The 21,581-nt window shown below is 43.5% G+C and overlaps 1 protein-coding gene and 1 non-coding gene across 2 annotated transcripts in view; one reads left to right on the forward strand and one right to left on the reverse strand.

The window, feature by feature from the left end:
* The window catches only part of GARNL3 (GTPase activating Rap/RanGAP domain like 3), a 154,332-nt gene that overhangs the window by 79,498 nt on the left and 53,253 nt on the right, over positions 1 to 21,581 (reverse strand). The window contains exon 4 of the mRNA XM_060154318.1: positions 3,897 to 3,971. Within this exon, the coding sequence (XP_060010301.1) occupies positions 3,897 to 3,971 (75 nt within the window). The remainder of the gene's footprint in view (positions 1 to 3,896; positions 3,972 to 21,581) is intronic.
* On the forward strand, positions 9,898 to 10,004 carry LOC132523997 (U6 spliceosomal RNA). The gene has a single exon (XR_009541762.1). It is a non-coding gene; the product is annotated as a U6 spliceosomal RNA (small nuclear RNA).

The raw sequence follows: 21,581 nt of genomic DNA on the forward strand, positions 1-21,581 counted from the left end.
AGATATCTATCGATCCTGGCAAAATTACTCTTGGGTTTTGGTGACCTCAAGAGGCAAGAGGGCGAAGAATCAAACCCCCAGGATCCAGTGAAGTAGGTAGGTCTATAGGAGACCCACCCCACATTAAGCTGGGACCCCAAAGGGTTACACATTCAAGAAAAGAGTGAACAGGAAGAAACCACCTCTACCCCAAAGGCTCCAAGGAAGCCTGCCACAGTGCTGAGTGGAGAAGTGGCTCTGAGGTGCTGTGACCACAAGCCAGCCTCATGTAAAGCTGCAGCTCCAGCCTGTATCTTGGCTTAAAGGGTTTAAAAAGCTTCAAGCTGGAACTTTAGTTTAAAGGTGTCTGGCAAAAGCAAATGCAAACCCTTTGATTCTGACACCAATTCTAATATGTGGTTTCCCCCCACACCACCAAGCAATTCTCTGACACCAGCTGGGTGTCCTGTTATTCAACTCAATCCTGACACTGGAGACAGTGTCGGATGCCACAGGTTAAGGGCTCAGTCCTACAAGGCTGCTTCTGACGTCTGCAACTTCCGCTGCGAACTGCAAATCCTGGTGATTACCTGTGCTTCTGATCAACTGGCTATAGATTGAAGGTTCCCATGACCCTCTCCTTGGGTTTGATTAATTTGCTAGAGCATAGACCTCAGAGAAACACTTGACTACTTATATTACTAGTTTATTATAAAAGGATATAACTCAGGAACAGCCAGATGGAAGAGATGCATGGGGCAAGGTACGTGGACATGGGAGGGGGTGTGGAGCGCCCATGCTCTCCGAGCTGGCCGCTCTTCTGGAATCTCCAGGTGTTCACCCATCTGTAAGCTCTCTAAACGCTGCCCTCTCAAGTTCTTATGGAGGCTGCATCCCATAGGCACGACTGATTAAATCATTGGCCTTTGGGGATTGAACTCATTCTCCAGCCCCTCTCCCCTCCCAGGAGGCTGGGGCTGGACTGAAGCGCTAACCCTCTAATCACATGGTTGGTTCCTCTGGTGACCAGCCCCCATCCTTAGGAAACATAGGGGCTTTCCAGAAGTCACTCATTAACATAACAAAAGACACCATGATCACTCTCATTACTTAGAAAATTCCAAGGGTTTTAGGAGCTCTGTGCCAGGAAGAGGTACGAAGACCAAATATGTATTTCTTATTATAAATCACAGGATCACACTCTGTACCAAAAGGCAACGCATCCTAAGCCTATGTTATTCCTAAAACAGTCATCTTCAAGAACAACAAACAGCACACAATCAGGCAGCCAAGCACACAGAGGAGCAGAGTACACCATGAGAATATGCAGGAGAAAAATCTAACAGACAGAGGGCCACAAAAACCCTCACATATTGGAATTATCAGTCACAGATAATAAAACCATTATACTGACTATGTTTAAAGAAATAAAAGACAAATTTGACATTATCCGAAGGGAAGAGTAAACTCTAAAAAGTGACCAAGCAACCCTGGGTTAGGCAATGGTTTCTTAGATACGCTAGAAGAAGCACAAGCAACAGAAGACAAGATAGATGAACTAGATGTTAGCAAATTAAGAAACTTTTTTGCTTCAAGGGACACAATCAAGAAAGTGAGAACACAACCTAAGGAATGGGAGAAAATTTTGGCAAATTATGTATCTGATAAGGGTCTAGTATCCATACTGTATCAATGCAACGATAAAAGGAAAAATAACTCAGTAGTGAAACTGCTTTGCAACTTGTTCATGGGTTTGAAAAACTTCCAGCAGCGTGTTGAGCCTTCTAATGCACTAACTGCTTTAACAAACTCAGAGCAAGCCAGGTTTTTTTCCTCTGAGTCTCACGTTCCTGCACCGTCTTACACCAGGCTGGGCGCTGGCACTGGCCAGAGCTTTTAACTGAAGACCATGGATATAAAACCCAGCCAAGGTGCTCCAATGGAGCACTCATGCTCGGTGGCTTTGGTGGAAACAAAATTTAAAACAGTATTTGAGCCCACAGAAGCAATCTGAGACAGGACTGTGTTTTGAATGCAACAGACCACAAGGATTTGCTAAATCAGTAACTCCGCCGAATGGTTCTAAAGGCGTTAAGTGAACTGCCCATGGCCACACTGTTGGTGAGTTGTGGGGCCATGATTTGAACCCCAGCAGCCTGACTCTGGAGCCACTGTTGCCCATGATCCTCCACAGGTGATTTCTAGTCCCTGACCTTGTCCTCTGGCATGTGGCATGGCCAGGTGACAGGGCCAGGCAGGAGTGTTTGATAACCAAAGTGTGTGGTGATCCTAGGACTGCATGAAGGCTCCATTTATGTTTTTCTGGGGAGCTGTGGATTTCCTCTAGACACTGGTCTTGGCAGGGGCCAGAGTTGTGCTTATGTGGGGTGGGGAAAGCCAGTACAGTTTGTTCATTTCGGGCTGGGCTGAAGTTCTGTAAAATTTTGGTAGCAGAAAGATGTGTTGAGGTACAGCAACCTCTGGTATCTTCGGTACTTAGGTGCTCAAAGTAGACACTCGGCCTGGCGGCTGCTAGCTTTCTGAGCACTGGAGAATGAGGACTCGATGCTTCTGCTCCTGACTTAGCTCCTGGGACACCCTTGGCTGCCTGAGTCTGTGAGGATAAGCCTGTCTTGTCTCAGGAGCAGGACCATTTGGGGAGGGCTGTTTCCAAGCTTCAGAAGCCAATTTCCCTGGGAGTTCTTTCTTCTATGAAGGTCAGTTGACATCACTCTGGATAAGACGTATGTGGGCACCTATTCAGGGGTCCAGCCCAAGGTGGGACTCTGCCCCCTTTGCCTCACAGCAATGGTGAGGGTACTACGTCTGGGTGAAGGGCTTTGCTAAGTTAAGGCAAAGGTGAAGATGAGCAACAACTTCCTGAATGCTGTGGCTTTCAAGTTAAATCCATAGCCCATCACCAAGAACGTGATTAAGGAAGTGGTCAGGAGGGCAAGGCTGGCCATACAGCACCACTTATGGGAACAACAACAACCATTATTACTATTACAGCTCTCGCTCACTGAACTCTCACTACACACTGGGCAGAGCGCTAATAGCTTTAAAAGCTTAGCTCACTGAATCCTCTCGATAATCCCAAGACCGTTTCCTCCTTACAGACGAAGAACCTGGGCTTCAGAAAGGCTGATTACTTGCCGAGGGTCGCACAGCTAGGAGGTGGGGGAGCTGGAACTTGAACCCAGGCTTGCCTGATGCCAAAGCTGGGTGTGCTGAAGCACTGCAGTGGGCTGCCTCTCAGAGAAGCAGCAAAGAAGAAAAAACTGGGGGGACTTAGATAGCACTCAGCAGTTCTGGGGGTAGACTCCAAGGGCTGGAGCGGGCAGTGGAAGTTTTAACAAAGAAAGGCCAGCAAGGCGAGTCCCTGTGGCCTATGGCGAGGATGACCAGCAGAGCCCAGAAAGAGGGCTTGGGCCCAAGCAGTGGCAGACAGGAATGGCCTCCTTTCTTGGTGTCTTCTCTGAATAAAGACGACATTTTATAATCAAAGTAATTTTTTGCATCTCTCTCCTGGACCCTGACATTGCTCACACGGCAGTTCCAAGCCTACAAGCCTGGCAAAGGGTAAGAGCTAGGGTTCCAGGGGCCATTCACAAAGGGTGCTGTGGCTGTGAATCTGTCTTCGGTCCCGTTGCTGGCAGACCACCTTCACGTGTCTACCTGGCTTTATTACAGATCTTTCAAAGGGTGCGCGTCACTCTATCAACAGCACCTTCCATACAGAGAACGACGGCACTTTCCCTTCCTGCTCGCTTCAAGCAAAACTCTGAAGAGCCCTTCTGACCCCTTCCTGGGCTCCACTTAGGCAGGTCTTCTGTGGCAAAGAGGGGCACAAGCTGCTCACGGCTGTATCACAGGCACCGTGATTGTGGGCTTGGTGCTGATACAGACTTCCTTACCTCATCTGAAGAGCCGTTTTCCACTCTGAACCTTCCAGCCCTTTGGATGGCTCCATCGGCATCACTAGAGATAAGCTGGGGGACAAAAGAGCACTCAGTTAGGAAGCTGGGTCACCATTTGCAACGCCCCTTCCATCTGTCCGTATCTGCCTATGAGTAAGTCAAATCCAGTGAGAGCTGGAGGGCCCAGCCTAGAGCTCACAGTCTTGGAAGCTCTATCAGCCACGCCCTCGTACAGGTGGGCCCTACAGTCTTTAGGAAGCTGAAGGGTGAGGAACACCTAACCCATAAGAGTGGAAAACAAGAGCCTCAAATCTAAATGTGAACATATTCCAATAGTGAAGCATTGAGGTGATGCTCCCTACAAGCTTAACCCATGTCACACGCGGACAAGCGTAGCTCACAGATGGCAACACCGAAAGCCAAGTCTCAAGTTCAGCTGCCTTCACAGGAAAGCCTAAAACACAATTAATGGCTGGCAAAAACTCAAGGCTCTACTAACATCACAGAAAGCTCCTGTACTTCGTTCAGTTTCAAACAGTTTCCAAAAGGCCAATTAGTCCCTTCCAAGGCTGCCTGACTGCATTTTAGCTCCAGCAATGCAATGCTTGCAAATAGGCAGTCTCCATTCAAGGAGCTCGGTGCTAAAAAGAGATGAGTTAAAAAGAAATCAGTGCTGGTGCATCAGTCCTAAAATCACGGACTCAAGGTTTAACTTACTTTCTCCTAAATCTTCTAGATTTCTCAGTAGCAACTTAGGAAAATGACATGTCTTTTTTTAACCTTTTAAATCTGCCCACAAATTTGCAGCAAAGATCTGCCAACAATTTCCAGATCCCAGAAATCCCATTAGAACACACTTGCCCAGAGGGGCACTTCTCAAGTCTTACCCAGTAAAATGATACACAATTTCTTAAGAAAGATTATCTCGTATTTTTACTCGTGTTTCAGAGATATGAAAGTGTGAAAATAAATGGAAAAATTTCAGGGAAAAACTCTACAACTTTTCCTAAGGAAAATTGTTTGAAAAAGATTGATAAATTTTTCCCGTGATAAACACAAAAATAATAGTATCTAATATTTATCGAGAGCTGCTACATGCCATGTACTCCTCCGGCCTTAACATGTGTTATCTCATTTAATTCTCATAAAAACAACACAAAGTAGGTACTATCATTATTCTCATTTATGAGTGAGGAAACTGAGGCAGAGAAAGGTTAAAATAACTAGGTAAGGTTACATCTAAGTCAGTGGTGGGCCTGGGATGTGAACACAGGCAGTCAGATTCCGGAAGCCTGTTATCCTCATCTGACCACTACCCTACTTAACCCTCCTCCATGGAATGTCCATGATAATGTTCTAACTTATATGTATACCTAACCTATACCCTGCAAAATAATTTCTAAAAGCAATTACGAAGAAGATTTTTATGTATATATTTAGCTTTTATATCATCAGATCATTACACTGTTGATAGACTGAAGATGGGCAATAGAGGCTACATAGCAAAGAATTTAATTTGCCCAAAGAGAGGTCTGACCTTTGCTCTCAGCTCCTGCTAGGTGATCTCTAAGCCCTGGGAATGTCCTGCATGAGTGTCTGTTTGCTTGGGGACTTTGAGCTACATGGCAGAGTATGGCGGGCGCTTTGGGTCACACGGTATCAGATCTACCTCTGGACCCCAAGACTGAGAAGGGTTTCCCTGGTTGGCAGTACTCCGTGTGTACTGTCACATGTTGTTGCCAGGAGCCGCAATCAATTACTAATGTCTGCCATAGGCGTATAAAGAGAGAGGGTGACACACACATCCCTATATTAGAGGTTGGTAGATATAGTCCTCACTATAGCCAGTCTCATCCAGGACTCAAAGGCTTGGGAGAAGAGCTGACCATCATTCACTGATTCAGTCATTCATTCACATAACAAGTATAAACAGTGGTGGACTATATTCCAGACACTGCTAGGCACAGGCTATGATTCCCTTTTCCTTTGCTGAGATTAGAATAAGAAGTTTATCGCTTATCTTGATTGAAAGGATCAAGAAGAAGAAAGGAAGGACATGTTTAACGATTTGATGGTTAGAAAGAATTTAGCTCCCTCTGAACTATAATCACAAAATCCATGAAGACCCTGAACCCCTGCCTTAGTCTAACATGTTTAACTCTATCACCGTCACCATCGCCACCACCACCATCTCCATCAGGTCACTGTCATCTCTCCCCTGGGTGACTGCAACCATCTCCTAACTGGCCTGTGCATCCACCCACCATCGCTTCTCTCCAAACCACTCTTCACATCAAAGCGCACGGGATTTTGTCAACTGCGAATCTGATTGTCCCATGATCCCATCTCTATCCTGGCATCCCCCTCCTTCCCACCAGAGGACGTGCACGCTCGGGACCCCCTCACCTGGAAGGTCTTCCTCTCCCCACTTCCCCTCGTGAACTCCTTATCATTCAATTTCACCACAGCCGCCATTGCTCAGACACCTTCCTTGACCTCACTGCCTGGGAAAAGCTCCCACTGCAAGTCTCAGAGAGGGCCTCAGGGTCCTGATTGCCATTCCTTTGTGCCATCACCTGATTGATGCCCGTCTCTCCTCACACACCCCCTCCACTCTCACTGAGAAGCTCCAGGAAGATGATGGTTTTCTCACCACTGCATCCCCAGAGCTATGCTCACTGCCTGACAAAGTATTGATACTCACTAAATATTTATTACACAAGAAATCCATGAACAGATGAATGCCAAATCCCTGTGGAAATGACCAAAGGGATATAAGACTGGGGGAAAGATCTACTCTAGCCCCAGAAACCAAGAAGGTTCATTACTCACCCAAGAAATTTCAAAGAGATTCTACCAGGTCTATGACGAAAGAAAGACCAAGGGGAAGGACAGACCAAATCACTTGAATCACCATTTGCAAGGGAAAGGCAGCCTGAGTAGTAACTTAGTCCAACTAAGGTCAAACTAACACTGCTGAGCTCATGCTGGCAGGGCCTGTCTGAGGTGAGGGGGGGTATTCGGGCAGTAGGTGGGAAGGAGACCTACCAGTCACACTGGGGAAGTGACTCTCGCTGGCAAGTGGAATGGCAGCCCCAGAGCTCCCCTGCCCTGCACCCCCCACAACCCCCAGCTGGCTCGGGCAGCTGGCTAAATAAACCAGAGGGTGCCGTGGAGGCTGGCGCTGATGAGTACTGGTACACCACCTGATGTGAAAGGGGACAGTGCTCCAGAGAATGAGGGGCTGAAAAAAATAACACTCCAGGAAAAAAATATCCTTTTAACACAGCAGAGAAGCTGTTTCTATCGGTAGTTTTCTTTCTATTCTTCCTCATAAGCCTTTGATCTGGCTAATTAAAACTATTAAAAATATATAAACTCTTCCCTTTGTTGGAAGGAGATTTGACTCAGGAATGACACAATGTCTACTAGAACCCATCTAAATGTCCAGTACTGCACAACCAAGAAGCCCTCTCCTCTGACTCTTTCCACGTGGTACAGAGTTCTGGTTGCCGCCAAAATCCGTCCTCACCATCTTCCACGGTAATGGAACTGCAGCCGGACACATGGCTAGACCACAGTTCCCTCAAGGTGGCCATTTGACTTCATCTCCCCACTTGCAGGTGGGTCAAAGTCCCAGTGGCATGTAGGGATCCCAGCCCTTTAGAGAGGGGAGGTGCCCCCGCACGTGCTCTTTCCCTCCACTGGTTAAACCTCAATGACCAGAGAGACCTCGAAGTCCATATTGAAGACAGTGGGTTCATCCCAAGCCTGAATGTATGGGGCACAGCCACCCAACAACTTAAAATGCTTGGCTCAATGTGACAGAGAAATACACTTGTTTTTAACTGCATTTTGATGTTCTAAGCCAACTATATACCCTATAACATACCCTACAAGGAAGAACAAAGAAAAAATCATTAAACCTATGACAAGTCCATAATTTAAAATGTGGAAACTGACTTGAGGTATATGAGCAAATGTTCTAGGAAATATAATTTACTACAAAAAGCACAAGGAAATTTTAGGCCATCATTAATTGTAATAATTTGGGAGGATACTTGATCTATGAATATGGAACAATCTGTGATCAGCTTTCTGATATAAAAGCATGGTTTCTGAATTTTGAAATATAGACCACATTTCACAGTGACCATAGTGAATTCAAAATTAGCCAGTGAGAAGAAAATATCCCCAAAAGAGTAGATTAGAATATCAGTTTGAGATAAAGAGAGGAAAATGATTATCAAAAACACAGAGAACATACCTGAGAAAAATGCAAGGAATAATGGACTGGGGTGTTAAGATGGTCTTTGGGCAGAGAACCCAAGGCCAACCAAATCATTCCATAGACCAACTACCCGCTGATAAGGTCCCCTACTAATGAGCTAGACCACAACTAGAGAATGCCTTTATTTACTGCAGACCAGCCCGAAAGGTTTAGAAACAAAGTAGAGAGCAAGGCAATCTGAGATCTCACCCCTCCAAAGCCAGCAGAGAGGAGGGAGTCAGGCAGTCTCCTCACACAGGAGTATACCTGGCCCTTTGTTATTCTTCAGGAGAAATGTCCAAAAAGGACATTCCCACATGTGCTCTGACCTTTGCAAGTGCTCTGCCTACCCAGGAATTCAGTGATCAGTAAGATATTTTTTATCTGATCAGTCCAGATCTGTACTCCTAAAGGATGGAGTGAGGGAGAGGGGTAGAATGAGGAAGTGGATAATGTGGAGTCTGGAACACCTCCTAGAGGTCATTGGAGAGAACAGCACAGATAATTACAATAAATATCAATGGGCTACACCCCTCTATTAAAGGAAGAAAGACTTAAGGATTGGAAATACAAATGAAATCTAACTAGCTGCAAGAGATAATAAAATAAAACAATACAATAAATACAATAAGATAATCCTGAAAAAGAAAGGCAAAGTAAAAAATATTCATGGTAAGTTGGGGAGAAAATGGTGAGGGAATAATAAAATCAGATGTAGAACTTAGGAAAAAAATATCATTAAAAAAGTTACAGGGGCTTCCCTGGTGGCGCAGTGGTTGAGAGTCCACCTGCCGATGCAGGGGACACGGGTTCGTGCCCCGGTTCGGGAGGATCCCACGTGCCACGGAGCAGCTGGGCCCGTGAGCCATGGCCACTGAGCCTGCGCATCTGGAGCCTGTGCTCCGCAACGGGAGAGGCCACAGCAGTGAAAGGCCCACGTACCGCAAAAAAAAAAAAAAAAAAAAAAAAGTTATGGTACATGGATAGATAGATCTACTCACTCTCAAAATATAATAATTATAGGCACTCATTATAAAACAAAACTCTTATAAATAGATGGAGTTTCTAAAATTATAATTATAATGGGGGATTTTAGTATATTTCTCTCTGATAGGTCAAGGCAAGAAATAGTAAGGAATTATAGAGGAATCAAATAATAAAATTAATAAGCATGATTTAATAGACATATACTGAATTTATCAAGGTACAAACAGAGAATACATACCTTTTAAGAAAATCTATTAAAGTTTAAAAAGCTGATCAAATATTGGATAAAAGCAAGCATGAATAAATTCTGCAAAACAGAAACTATACAGATGATTTTTTTAGTAAAGTGCAACTGAATGAGAAATTAGTATCAAAAGGACAAAAAAGTGGGAAATTTTAAAATATACATCTGCAAAAACTCTTGGGTCAAGTAGGAAAACTAAAATTGGACACTATCCAGACATCAACAAGAACAGTACCTATCAAAACAGATAATGCAATAGATGTTGTATTTACAGGGAAATTCATATCCTTAAATGATTTCGTCATTAAATAAGAAAGAATAAAAACAATGAACTAAAGCATTAACTGCTAGAAGGTACAAAAAGAACAATGAAATACACCCAAGGAAAGCAGGGGGGAGGAATCAATAAAAGATCAGAGCAGAAATTACAGATTTAGAAAGGCAGTAGAATTGACATCCAAGAGATGGCCAGCAAGTCTGATTCTAAAAAGCAAAGAGTGCTAGCTTTGGCAGCAGGTATACTAAAATTAGAATGATTCAGAGAAGATTAGCATGGCCCCTAAGCAAGGATGACATGCAAATTTGTGAAGCATTCCATATTTTTATAAATTAGGAGTTTGGGATTAACAGATGCACACTACTACGTATAAAATAGGTAAACAACAAGGACTTACTGTATAGCACAGGGAACTATATTCAATATCTCGTAGTAACTTATAATGAAAAAGAATCTGAAAAATATATATATACCTGTATATACATAAATGTGTATATATACACATATATATAACTGAATCACTTTGCTGTACACCTGAAACTAACACAATAATGTAAATCAACTATATTTCCATAAAATAAAGAAATAAATAAAAATCAAAGACAAACGCAAATACACAAGAGTGATAATAAAGAAAATATAGTTGCTAAGGAGAAAAGAGATTTTTAAAAGTGTGAGAGAATACCATGTGAGACTATGCGACTATTACCAAAAACTTCAGTGAAATGGAAATTTTCTAGGAAAATATACATAATGAAGATTCTTTTAAGGAGAGGAAGAAACCTGAATACACCAATAACTGTAGAACTGGAGAGGTTGTCAGAACAACACCCCACAGAGACAGCCCTGGCTCGGAGGGTCTTCAAGGAGGGGAAGAGCCCCATTTCCACCTGCCAGCCACACCCTCACTCACCAGGAACACAGGGGAGAGTTTCCCTACAGAAGATACAAATAGCAGAATTCTTCTGAGTTTGTTTTGGTGCAGAAGTTCAGGGGAAGGGAATTAACATATATTTAACATCAGTAATGCTAAGAAAAAAGGACATGATTTTTACGATATTTTATTTTGTCCAACGTTTCTAACCTGGTCATACACCAAAGGATCGGTACTGAGGAGGACTGCGCCCAAGAGAGAAAAGGGAAAAAGCAAATCAAATCATCACTTGGTTAGGATCTGCCTGGTCCTGTGAGGAATTCCTTTAGAGTTCCTGCACTGGTCAATCCTGGAGCCACTAGCCCCATTTAAATCTAATTTTAAATTAATTGAGATAAAATAAAAAACACTCAGTTCCTCTGTTGCGCTGTCCGTATTTTAAGTGTTCAGTAGCCACAGGTGATGGCTACACTGGACAGAGCAAATGACAAATTTCCACAGTCACGGAAAGTTCTATTGGACAGGACTGTCACATGCTGGACCTTGATGCAACTCTGTGTGACCAAGATCCATTAAGTTTCTCAGGCTGAAACACCTTCAGTTAGTTAAATACACTAAAAACAGTGGAAATTCATGTAATTTAATATCTGGAGTAGAGGCTTTCTAATTTCAGCCAAACTGTAACTGATTCATTTAACACTAAACAGTGTTCAATGTCTTAGATGTTTTATTTCTGGGAAAAAGTAATATCTAAGCAATAATATCCATCTGTATGATTTAACAAATTAATGTAAAAGAAAAAATTAAAAAAGGAAGAATAAAGTGTTATTCATTAACTACTGTAAATAAAAGTATTATTAGTTTAATATTAGAGGCAATTAGATGAGAATATTTCCTAAATTAATACAAATACATAAATTTTCAAAAACAAAAGGCTCTTTCCTCTCTACTGAATTGCTTTGTTTCTTTGGGCTGGTGTCTGTTTCCATACCTTAAGCAGCACTAGGATCTCTGCGATCTCTGCTTATCATGCACTGGGTACTTGGCATTCAGGTATATATAAGTCACAGAAACAGTATTTTAACTTAGGAAAAAAATCTTTTAAAATTTGTGTAAATTATATCTTTAAAAATAATATTTCAGATTTCCATCCCCCGCCCCTATCTCCTCTCTTTAAAATGAGTGGTTACAAGTGTGGGTTTTGGCACCCAACTGATCAGGTTCAAATCTCAGTTCCACACTTACTAGCTGTGTGACCTTGGGCAAATCACTTAATTTTTCCTCTCTAAATTTCATTTTCCCTATCTCTAAAATGAGGAAAATGATTGTAGCCACTTTTAGGCTTGTGGAGAGGATTCAGTAATATAAAACAAGGGCTTCCCTGGTGGCGCAGTGGTTGAGAGTCCGCCTGCCGATGCAGGGGACACGGGTTCGTGCCCCGGTCCGGGAAGATCCCACATGCCGCGGAGCGGCTGGGCCCATGAGCCATGGCCGCTGAGCCTGAGCGTCCGGAGCCTGTGCTCCGCAACGGGACAGGCCACAACAGTGAGAGGCCCACGTACCGCAAAAAAAAAAAAGTGATAAAATAATATAAAACATGGAATGAACCTAGAATAGTTTCTGGACATAGGAAGTGCTCAATCATGTTATAACAATATGTATTTTAATAATAATATGATAATGATTAATATAAAACGCCGTGACTATTGTTAGTATGATTAAACCATTTCAGTGCTGCATTTACGCTCTTGGAAGGTCTGTTTAAACATTTGTCACTCTTCCGATATTATTGAGAACTAATTTCTCAGGGTCTGTACTAACTGCTGGAATTAAAAAGACAAATGCAACATGATCCCTACCCTGGAGGAGCACAGATCCTACTGGGAGAGAGAGACACACACATGTAAACAGATAAATCACACATAACCTGGTTAAATGCCACAGAACAGAAGTAAGGATGGGGCACTGGGGGCGGTCAGAGGCTGGAGGGACAACTCTGCCTTGGGGAGCAAAGGTTTTGTCGCTATAATGCAATTTATTCTGGAAGATGTACAGGACCTTTGAGAAATGATTTCCAACATAAGTAGACTTTTAAAACTACAAATACTGGTCAAGGAGACCATTTGCATACGCCAATCACAGACATGTAGACACCCTGACACACATCCATACCCCTGACTTAGAAAGTATGGCTCAGAAGGGAAGAAAGAAAGTTAAAATGTTTCCATCAAAAAAAGGTGGGGAGATAAGGCCTGAACATGGGTGGAATAAGCCATCCCCTGATTGGCAAGTACTGCTCCCGGGCCCCTGGTTCACTTCTCCTGGTCAGTCTGGTTCACTTCCGCTGTCTGCAGCGAGAGGCAAGGGAGTGGAGACGGGGACCAGAGGAGATGTTTTCTTCCTCCCACTCTTCACCTCCATCCTCTTCTGCCTGTGCCATGGGGTGGAGAAAAGATTTGGGAGGTTGGGCAGCTGGAGTGCTGAGTGCCAGGGCACATGTCAGAGAACCTGAATTGGTTAGAAGATTCTCCAGCTAGGAAGATAATTGTCGGCTAAAGAACAACCAAGGCCTCGGATCTGGGCTCAGACTTATCATCCACATCTCTGGCCAACATCCTCAGCAAACTCAACGTCCATCACAATGATTTATCTGATGTCTTGAGCTCACGCCCTTCAGCTGTCTCAAATCTAATGACCTCGCTTAACTCCATGGCTTTGTCATCCACTACTAAGACCCCAAACCTGCTCTCACCCACACTGGTATAGATTTGCCATCACAGTACCTGACTTATAACCCACGCTGGCTCTTTCCAGTACACATTCTAGCTGGGGATCTGTGGTTAATCACACCAACACTGCACTTACTAACACATAGACCTTCGTACTGCTGAGTTCTACTCAAGCCCACCAAGTCAAGTCCCAGTTTTCAATCACCTCCTACCAAGTAAACTCTCACACTTCCCTTCTGTGTTCAAAGAGACATGTTTCCACATGACTAGGCCTACGCCAAGCTCATGCTTCTTGACCATGGCTAGATCTTCACTACCACTCCCCAGTTCTTTTATCCATTCCTTTTTCACTTCCCATTACATCTGCCATCTTGGCCCTGACTTGTCAATCACCAAATTGCCACACCGGAAACACCTTTTCTTCCAAGCAATGACTTCTCCACCTATTCTACTGAGAAATCTGAGGCAAGTCAGGATGAGTACTGTCATCTAACCCTCCATCTCAAACGCTATCCATCTTGGTTTCTTCATTAAAATATCTGACTAGTCCCTGATACTCAAATTCCCAGTAAAATATTTGTGAAGATTCAGCACAAAAGATGACAATTCATGAGTCTGAAGACTGATTGTCCACCCAATGGCCAAAACATCAGGATATTTTCTACTTACTGTATGGCCAATGGAGAAAAGAAATGGGAAACATATTCGGTCACTGACTTTGTTGCCCAAAACAGAGCAAATATGTGGTCATTACAGAAAGCTGGATGGCAGTTTATTTTCCTCTTCACCACCTCCTTTGGGCTAAGAAACGCTGGGTCTATATGAAGAATAACAATAAAACATCGGGCATCATCCTTTTACTGCACAGGTACTGCATTTTAAGGTAGCCCCAGTCATTTCAGCACCTCTTCTTCTCTCCAAGAACACATTGGGCAAGATGTGGGGAGGGAGGGAGACAAAGTCCATGTTAGAAAATGCAGTCTTCATAAGCAACGTGCCATAGGTAGGGAGACAGACCGGAAGGGTCCTGGTAGCAGAGCACCCTGGGGAACATGGTTTTGTCAATATGCCAAGCTGCTGGGCGCACCAAAGTGTGGTTGGGATGGGGGAGATATAACCTTCTTAATCTGAATCCTGTTCTTTAATCTACACAGATGGTATTTTCTCAAGCTTATGTAAAGAGCTAAGCAAACATTACTTTAATACTCCTCTTCCAACCAGACTGCTACCTGGAGCCCCCTAAGTCCTGGCTATATGTATAAATTCTAGAGCTACTCATTCAGAGCAGCAAAAAGCCAAGCACAGAGAACATCCTATCTCATTCCAGCAGAGCTTTACAAGATAAATGCCAGCTAGATTCTGGATATTGATCAGGGAGCTTTGCACAACCACTGGCCATCCAGATGTTTGGTTCAGAGAAGCTGCAGTACCCAAAAGGACAATGAGGGCTCAGGCCATTGTACATTCTGTCTGTTGAAAATACAAGGTCTGAATAGCTCTTTGTTTTTGTTTGAAGATTTTGTAAAAAGGAAAAAAAAAATCACCAACATGGGAGTTATGAAAAAAAAATGCGACATATGATCCTGAAAACTAAAAAAGGAAGCTCATCATTTTTTACTATGAAACCAAAATAAAAGTTTAGAAAAGCAGTTGTTGTCCTCAATAAGACAGAAGACAATTTTTGCAACAAGCGTATAAAGCTTGTGGAAGCAGGCAAGATAAAAGAGGACAAAATATGCAAATGTAGGATTAAAATCCTCATTGGAGGAGGAAAGCAAAACATTTACTGTAGAAAACAGAGACAGTAGGATGTTTATCATTTGAGATGCCTTTCCAAAATGAAAAGGCACAAAACAAAATGAAAATAATGAGAAAGAAAAGACAGCTACAGGGGACAGAAAAAAGATCTTCCTTATTGTTTCAAGGGGAAAAAATGAGCAATAATCAAAGATATATCTGAAGAAAATATTCACCCGTGATGTAAGACCTGGGTCCAAGATTTGCAAAGATGCAATATTTTGGGAAAAATTGGTGAGAAGAGAAAGACACAGAGAAACTATGGGAAACATTTTTAAAATAAAAGAATAAAGATGAAGGTTTGAGAAAGATCCAGGCAGGAAAGGTTTCCGAAAAAGAAAATACACTAAACTGTCTCAGGCTTCTTTCTGAACACTAAAGGGCAGAAAGTAACTGTACTGGCTTGAATGGTGTTCCCCGCCCCCTGCCGCCACTTTACATCCACCTGGAACCTCAGAATGCGCTCTTATTTGCAAAGAGGGCCTTTGTAGATGTAATTAAATAAGTTAAGATGAGGTCACTGAATTAGGGTGGGACCTAAGTCCAATGGCTGGTGTCTCTATAAGAGAAAAGAGGGAGACACAGTTACAGAAATGCAGGTCAGGAGGCCATGTGAAGCAGAGATTGGAGTGATGCAGCTACAAGCCAAAGGATGTCAGGGATTGCTGGTAACCATGGAAGCTGGAAGAGGCAAGGGAGGATTTCTCCCTCGAACCTTCAGAGGGAGTGTGGCCCTGCCAACATCTTGACTTCAGACTTCTAGCCTCCAGAACTATGAGAGAATAAATTTCTGTTGTTTTGAGCCATTCAGTTTGTGGTAATTTGTTACGGCAGGCCTAGGAAAGCAATACAGTAACAGATCAAAATTTGTGAATTTTTTTTGAAAAATAAATTTATTTATTTTCGGCTGCGTTGGGTCTTCGTTGCTGCGTGCGAGTTTTCTCTAGTTGCGGTGAGTGGGGGCTACTCTTCGTCGTGGTGCGCGGGCTTCTCTTTGCACTGGCTTCTCTTGTTGCGGAGCACGGGCTCTAGGCGCGTGGGCTTCAGTAGTTGTGTCACGCAGGCTCAGTAGATGTGGCTTTCAGGCTCTACAGCACAGGCTCAGTAATTGTGGCACGTGGGCTTAGTTGCTCCACAGCATGTGGGATCTTCCCGGACCAGGGATCGAACCTGTGTCCCCTGCATTGGCAGGCGGATTCGTAACCAATGTGCCACCAGGGAAGTCCCCAACATGTGAATTTTTAAGAGAGAAAGGTGATGACTCAGAAATTTAAAAACCAACCAAGCTGCTCTTATGGAAGGCATAGCTCAAGACGTTCTCAGACACACAATGATTGAGAAAAGATAACCCTCACATACTGCCTAAAAATCTCACCTGGAATTGCAGGAGAAGGATGCCTGCAACCATGATATTTACTATGGTTCTGGAGTCCTAGCCAGTGCGTAGTCAATCAGACATACAGAAGAAATAAGAGATTTAGATGGAAGAAGACAAAGTTGTTTGCGGAAGAGTATCTATGTCTTCAAAAAGAGACTACTTTGTTTTTAAGTAAAGAAGCACAAAAAAACTATAAAACTGTTTTGTATATAAATTTAATTACTAAAGGGACACACTAAATCTTAATAGTGATTATCCATAGGTGGTAGGATTACAGACTAATTTAATTTTCCAGTGCTTTTTCACTATATTTCAAATTTTCTATAATGAGCATGTATTCCTTTTATAATCAGAAAAGTATGTTTAAAAGTATATCGGCATGCATGTGCACATACACACACAGAGACTGGAAAGTAATCTAAAAATTTAAGAAAAGAAAAAAATTGATCAGACACCAGATTTTCAGCAAAATTCATCTTTTAGCTAATACATAGACATTTGGCAGTGAGCTAGATGCCACTGGGGATACAATAAAAAAGAACCATGAGTTCTGCCCACTGAAAAGGTATAAGAAATGCACACGAATAATTTCAGTGTAAAATATGACAGGTGCCATAGAGAAATGCAAACAATTGCAGGGTTCTAAAGAGTGAAAGATGATTTTCCCATAGGGGAATAAGGTAAGGCTACATGGAAAACAGCCCTGGTAGAGGCGTATTTCAAGAAGGCATTTTAGAAGGACTGAGAGGCATAAAAAAGCCCCAGAGGCCTGGGTGACGGTGAGTAAAGGCCTATTTGGCTGGATCATGGGCCAGAGGCGTGAAGGCTCCAAAGATTGGTTGGAGGCATTTTTGGAAAGCTAAAAGCTCTATTCCATAAGCAAAGGAGAGATGTGAAGGCTTTGGCTTTTTGTTGTTGTTGTTATTTGTTTGAAAGCATAAGTATGATGCTGACAGAGTGGGACATTTGGGAAAGTACTCTTTGTAGCATTAAGGAAATCATCCCCCAGAATCAGGTTAACTACAGCTGAGAATTCTGACAAACTGGATGTTCTTATCAAAACTTGTTGAATGGAATCTTTGAGAAGTCAGGGAGACCAAGAAAAACTGCCGGAAGCTCAGAGAAGGAGGAAATGACACAAATGTCACTCCAAAAAGGGAGTTCATAGAAGCAAACACGCCTGTCCTTTTCCTATTCCTATCTCCTTAAGAGATCAAATGAGAAACATATAAGGAATTAAAAGTCACTTTCACAATGGAAGCTTGTAAAAGAAATGCACACTATTTGGTTCACTCCAGACATGTCAAATCAGAGCCTGAATGTTAAACAAATTCCTCAAGTGATTTTTATGCGCCGTAAGGTATGAGGGGCATTGGAGCGCAGCCTATAACAATGGGGAGATCACAGAACTTTTAAATGACTACAACCTACTGTGCATAAGACAGGGGGACAAGCTCTGCAACTTACTAGTTGTGTGACTTTGGACAAGTTAATCTCTTTGAACTTCAGTTACCTCATCTATAAAATGAGGGTAACAAAAGTATCTATACCCCATCAGGTAGTTGTGAAATTTACATTAGTACATATACATAATACCTATTTCCATGCATACATATATATACGTATATATGTCTATCTATCTATCTATCTATCTATCTATCTGTCTATCAACTCCTCAAAATACTGTCTGGCATTGTGAGTGCACATCCATGTGAATAAGAGCAACTTACCCATGAAATCTGTTGAGAACATATAACCAACAGGATTTGGTAAGAGACTGGATGTGGGCTATGGGTAAGCTCCTGGTTTCTGATATTAGCAACGGAAGGAAAGGTAGAGCCATTTACCCAGTGGTGTGGGTGGGCAAAGAGCAACGACGGTGAGTTCCGTAGTGGGCGTTTTAAGGTTCAACTGCCCATGGCAATGTCCAGTGGACATTTGGGCAGGTGGTCCTATATGCTGTGGACAGAGACCTGGGAAGAATATATGGACCTGTGAGTCACCAGCCTAAAGACAGTACCTGAAGCCATGGGGATAGGAAAGATGACGAGGGAGAGCAGACAGAGTGAGAAGAGAACCCTGAGGAGCAACCAAATTCAAGGGCCAGGCAGACGAGAAGAGCTCCCTAAAAGAAGCTGAGACGGTGCCGTAGGGAGGTAGAAAGAGAAGTACAGGAGAGCAGAGGCGCAGAAGCCAAGGGAGGGGAAAGTTTTAACAGGGCGCATGTGCAGAGTGGGCCCGTGAGCTAAAGACTAAACGCGTCACCTGGATTTGGTAGCAGAAAGGTCTCTGGTGACTTTGGCAAGAGCAGGCTCAGTGGGAACAAGAAGGGGAAGCATCCAAAGGCGAATTTGCAAGGGAATTTGTGGAACTATCGAAGGGATCAAAAGGAGAATTTAGAGTGGCTGAAATGTACTCCCAACGTAATTAAAAAGTCTTCACATCTATTAAGCAAACACAGCCTGAGATTATATTTTAAAAGACTGCAACACAGTGATAACTGCGAAAGACCAATTAAAAAGCTGAGGCCAAAAAGCATACAATCCTTTTCTTACATATAAAGGAGTCCAAAGTAACTGCTTTAATTAAATATGTAAAATAGTTCAATATAAAAATAAGAATATTCGTTGTGGCATGAAACTGGGAGCCCTTTTTGGTAAGTCAGTCACAGCAGAGGCTACACTGGATTTGGGCGTGACTTTCCCTAACTTCACCCAGTGGGGGAAAAAAGGGGAGCAAATTTTAAAATCACAGATATTCTCCTCTCCTACGAAGAGGGTGAAGCTGCTCCAACCCGCGGAATGGATGTGCACCCCAACAAAATAGGGACTTGCCCCGAGACAGGACAAAGACCCGAAAGAAGCCTCAAATGCTCTGGGTCCCATACCCCCGGGGAAATTTGTCCCAAGTTGCCTACCGGGGGGCAGCTAATAAGTTAAAAGCATTAGACTTGGTTCTGAGGGTCTAACAAAGAGCTATGACTGTTCAGAGCTCACATGGTGAAAGGCTGGCAAAAAAGTAAGATTCATTTTCAAGGTAACAGCACTAAAAGAAGTAAAAGGGTGTTTTTCAAATTCTTGGGTCTGTGTTCATGGCTGTTAAGTACTACATTTTTGATGGTAGGCCTGCCTGAATTCAGAAGTAAACACAGGTTCTTAAAAATACCTTTCAGAAAACTGAAAGTATTTTGTATTCATAAGAGCAGTATACAAAGGTATATAACATTATATATATATTTTTTTGAATAAATTTATTTATTTATTTATGGCTGCATTGGGTCTTTGTTGCTGCAAGCAGGCTTCCTCTAGCTGCGGAGAGCGGGGGCTACTCTTCATCGCGGTGCGCAGGCTTCTCATTGTGGTGGCTTCTCTTGTTGCAGAGCATGGGCTCTAGGCATGCGGGCTTTGGTAGTTGTGGCACGCAGCCTCAGTAGCTGTGGCGCACGGGCTTAGTTGCTCCGCGGCACATGGGATCTTCCCGCACGAGGGCTCGAACCCATGTCCCCAGCATTGGCAGGCGGATTCTTAACCACTGCGCCACTAGGGAAGTCCCAACACTATATATATATATATATATTTGTCTGTTTTGTCGTACGCGGGCCTCTCACTGTTGTGGCCTCTCCCGTTGCGGAGCACAGGCTCCGGACGCACAGGCTCAGCGGCCATGGCTCACGGGCCTAGCCTCTCCACGGCATGTGGGATCTTCCCGGACCGGGGCACGAACCCGTGTCCCTGCATCGGCAGGTGGATTCTCAACCACTGCGCCACCAGGGAAGTCCCCAACATTATATATTTTTGATCAAGCTTAAAATTTATTTTTGCTACAACTGACGATACATACCGCTGAGCCTGGTCTGTCTTACTAAAAGTTGAGCTGGGCACGTGACAGGACCTGGTGTAGGGCAGAGGTCACTTTGGCACAAGTAAGTTGTGAGAGGCAACAGATATTATCAAGCAGACACTTAAGAAAGACTGGGTGTTTGAGACACACTTGAGAATTTTTTCTCCAGAGTATACAAGAGACCACAATCAAGATGGAAAACTAGGTTTGCTGTGAAGAATTAACAAATAAACAATATGTTAACAGTTTGTAGCTCTGGGTAAACAAAATATAAACTGTTGTACATTGATCAAAATTTGAAAGTTTTTTTTTTTTTTCGGTACGCGGGCCTCTCACTGTTGTGGCCTCTCCCGTTGCGGAGCACAGGCTCCGGACGCGCAGGCTCAGCGGCCATGGCTCACGGGCCCAGTCGCTCCGCGGCATGTGGGATCCTCCCGGACCGGGGCACGAACCCGTGTCCCCTGCATCGGCAGGTGGACTCCCAACCTCTGCGCCACCAGGGAAGCCCAAAATTTGAAAGTATTTTTATAGTCCAGCAGAGTGCTATATCCCACCAGGTGAAGACCACTGGAGTCACAGAACAAAGACCCCAGGGTTCCAGCAGCAGGTGTAGGAGCCAGAGGTCATGAGCTGGGCTGAGGGCGCCGCGGCAGCAGAGAGGGTCGCCCGGAGGAGGACGTGGGGCCGCACAGGAATGGGAGGCTTGTGCGGCCACGAGGAACCCAGCGTGAGCTACCCAGGCCCGCCGCTACCCAGGAGGAAGTGGAGCGTCTGCAGTCCTAGTTTTGAAACTAGAGAGCATGCTGGTGCCAAATATCATTGAAATGGCTGTTTCCAGAGTTGATTTTGCCTGGAAAAGTTGGAGGACTTGTCTGGTATTCTGATTACAGTGTGTGTTTAGCTAGCTGATTTGGAAGACTTTTGGACCCCAATTATCCAGACCATTAACACAGGGCTCAATGCTCTAGGTGGTCACCAAACGGCTGGGCAGGTGATGCTAATTCTCCCCAGGTGTTGTTGATCCTAGGAAAATAGTTCATGAAAGCACTAATCAAAAAATAGGGTAGGGAGGAGACAAGGGTCAAAACCATTCTATAAACTAAGCTACCATCAATGGGGGACAGAGGATATGCTGTTAAGGGCTAGAAGCTGAACACAGATTTTTTTTTTTAATTTATGCTCTACCTTATTTTTTAGAAGAGATTTAAAGCAGCTTACTGAAATGTATCTCACTCAAAGGAGAAAATTAGATACAGAACAAATTCAGAACAAGGGAAAATTAGATG

This window comes from Lagenorhynchus albirostris, chromosome 7 (genome assembly GCF_949774975.1).
Source record: "Lagenorhynchus albirostris chromosome 7, mLagAlb1.1, whole genome shotgun sequence".
Lineage (NCBI taxonomy): Eukaryota > Metazoa > Chordata > Mammalia > Artiodactyla > Delphinidae > Lagenorhynchus > Lagenorhynchus albirostris.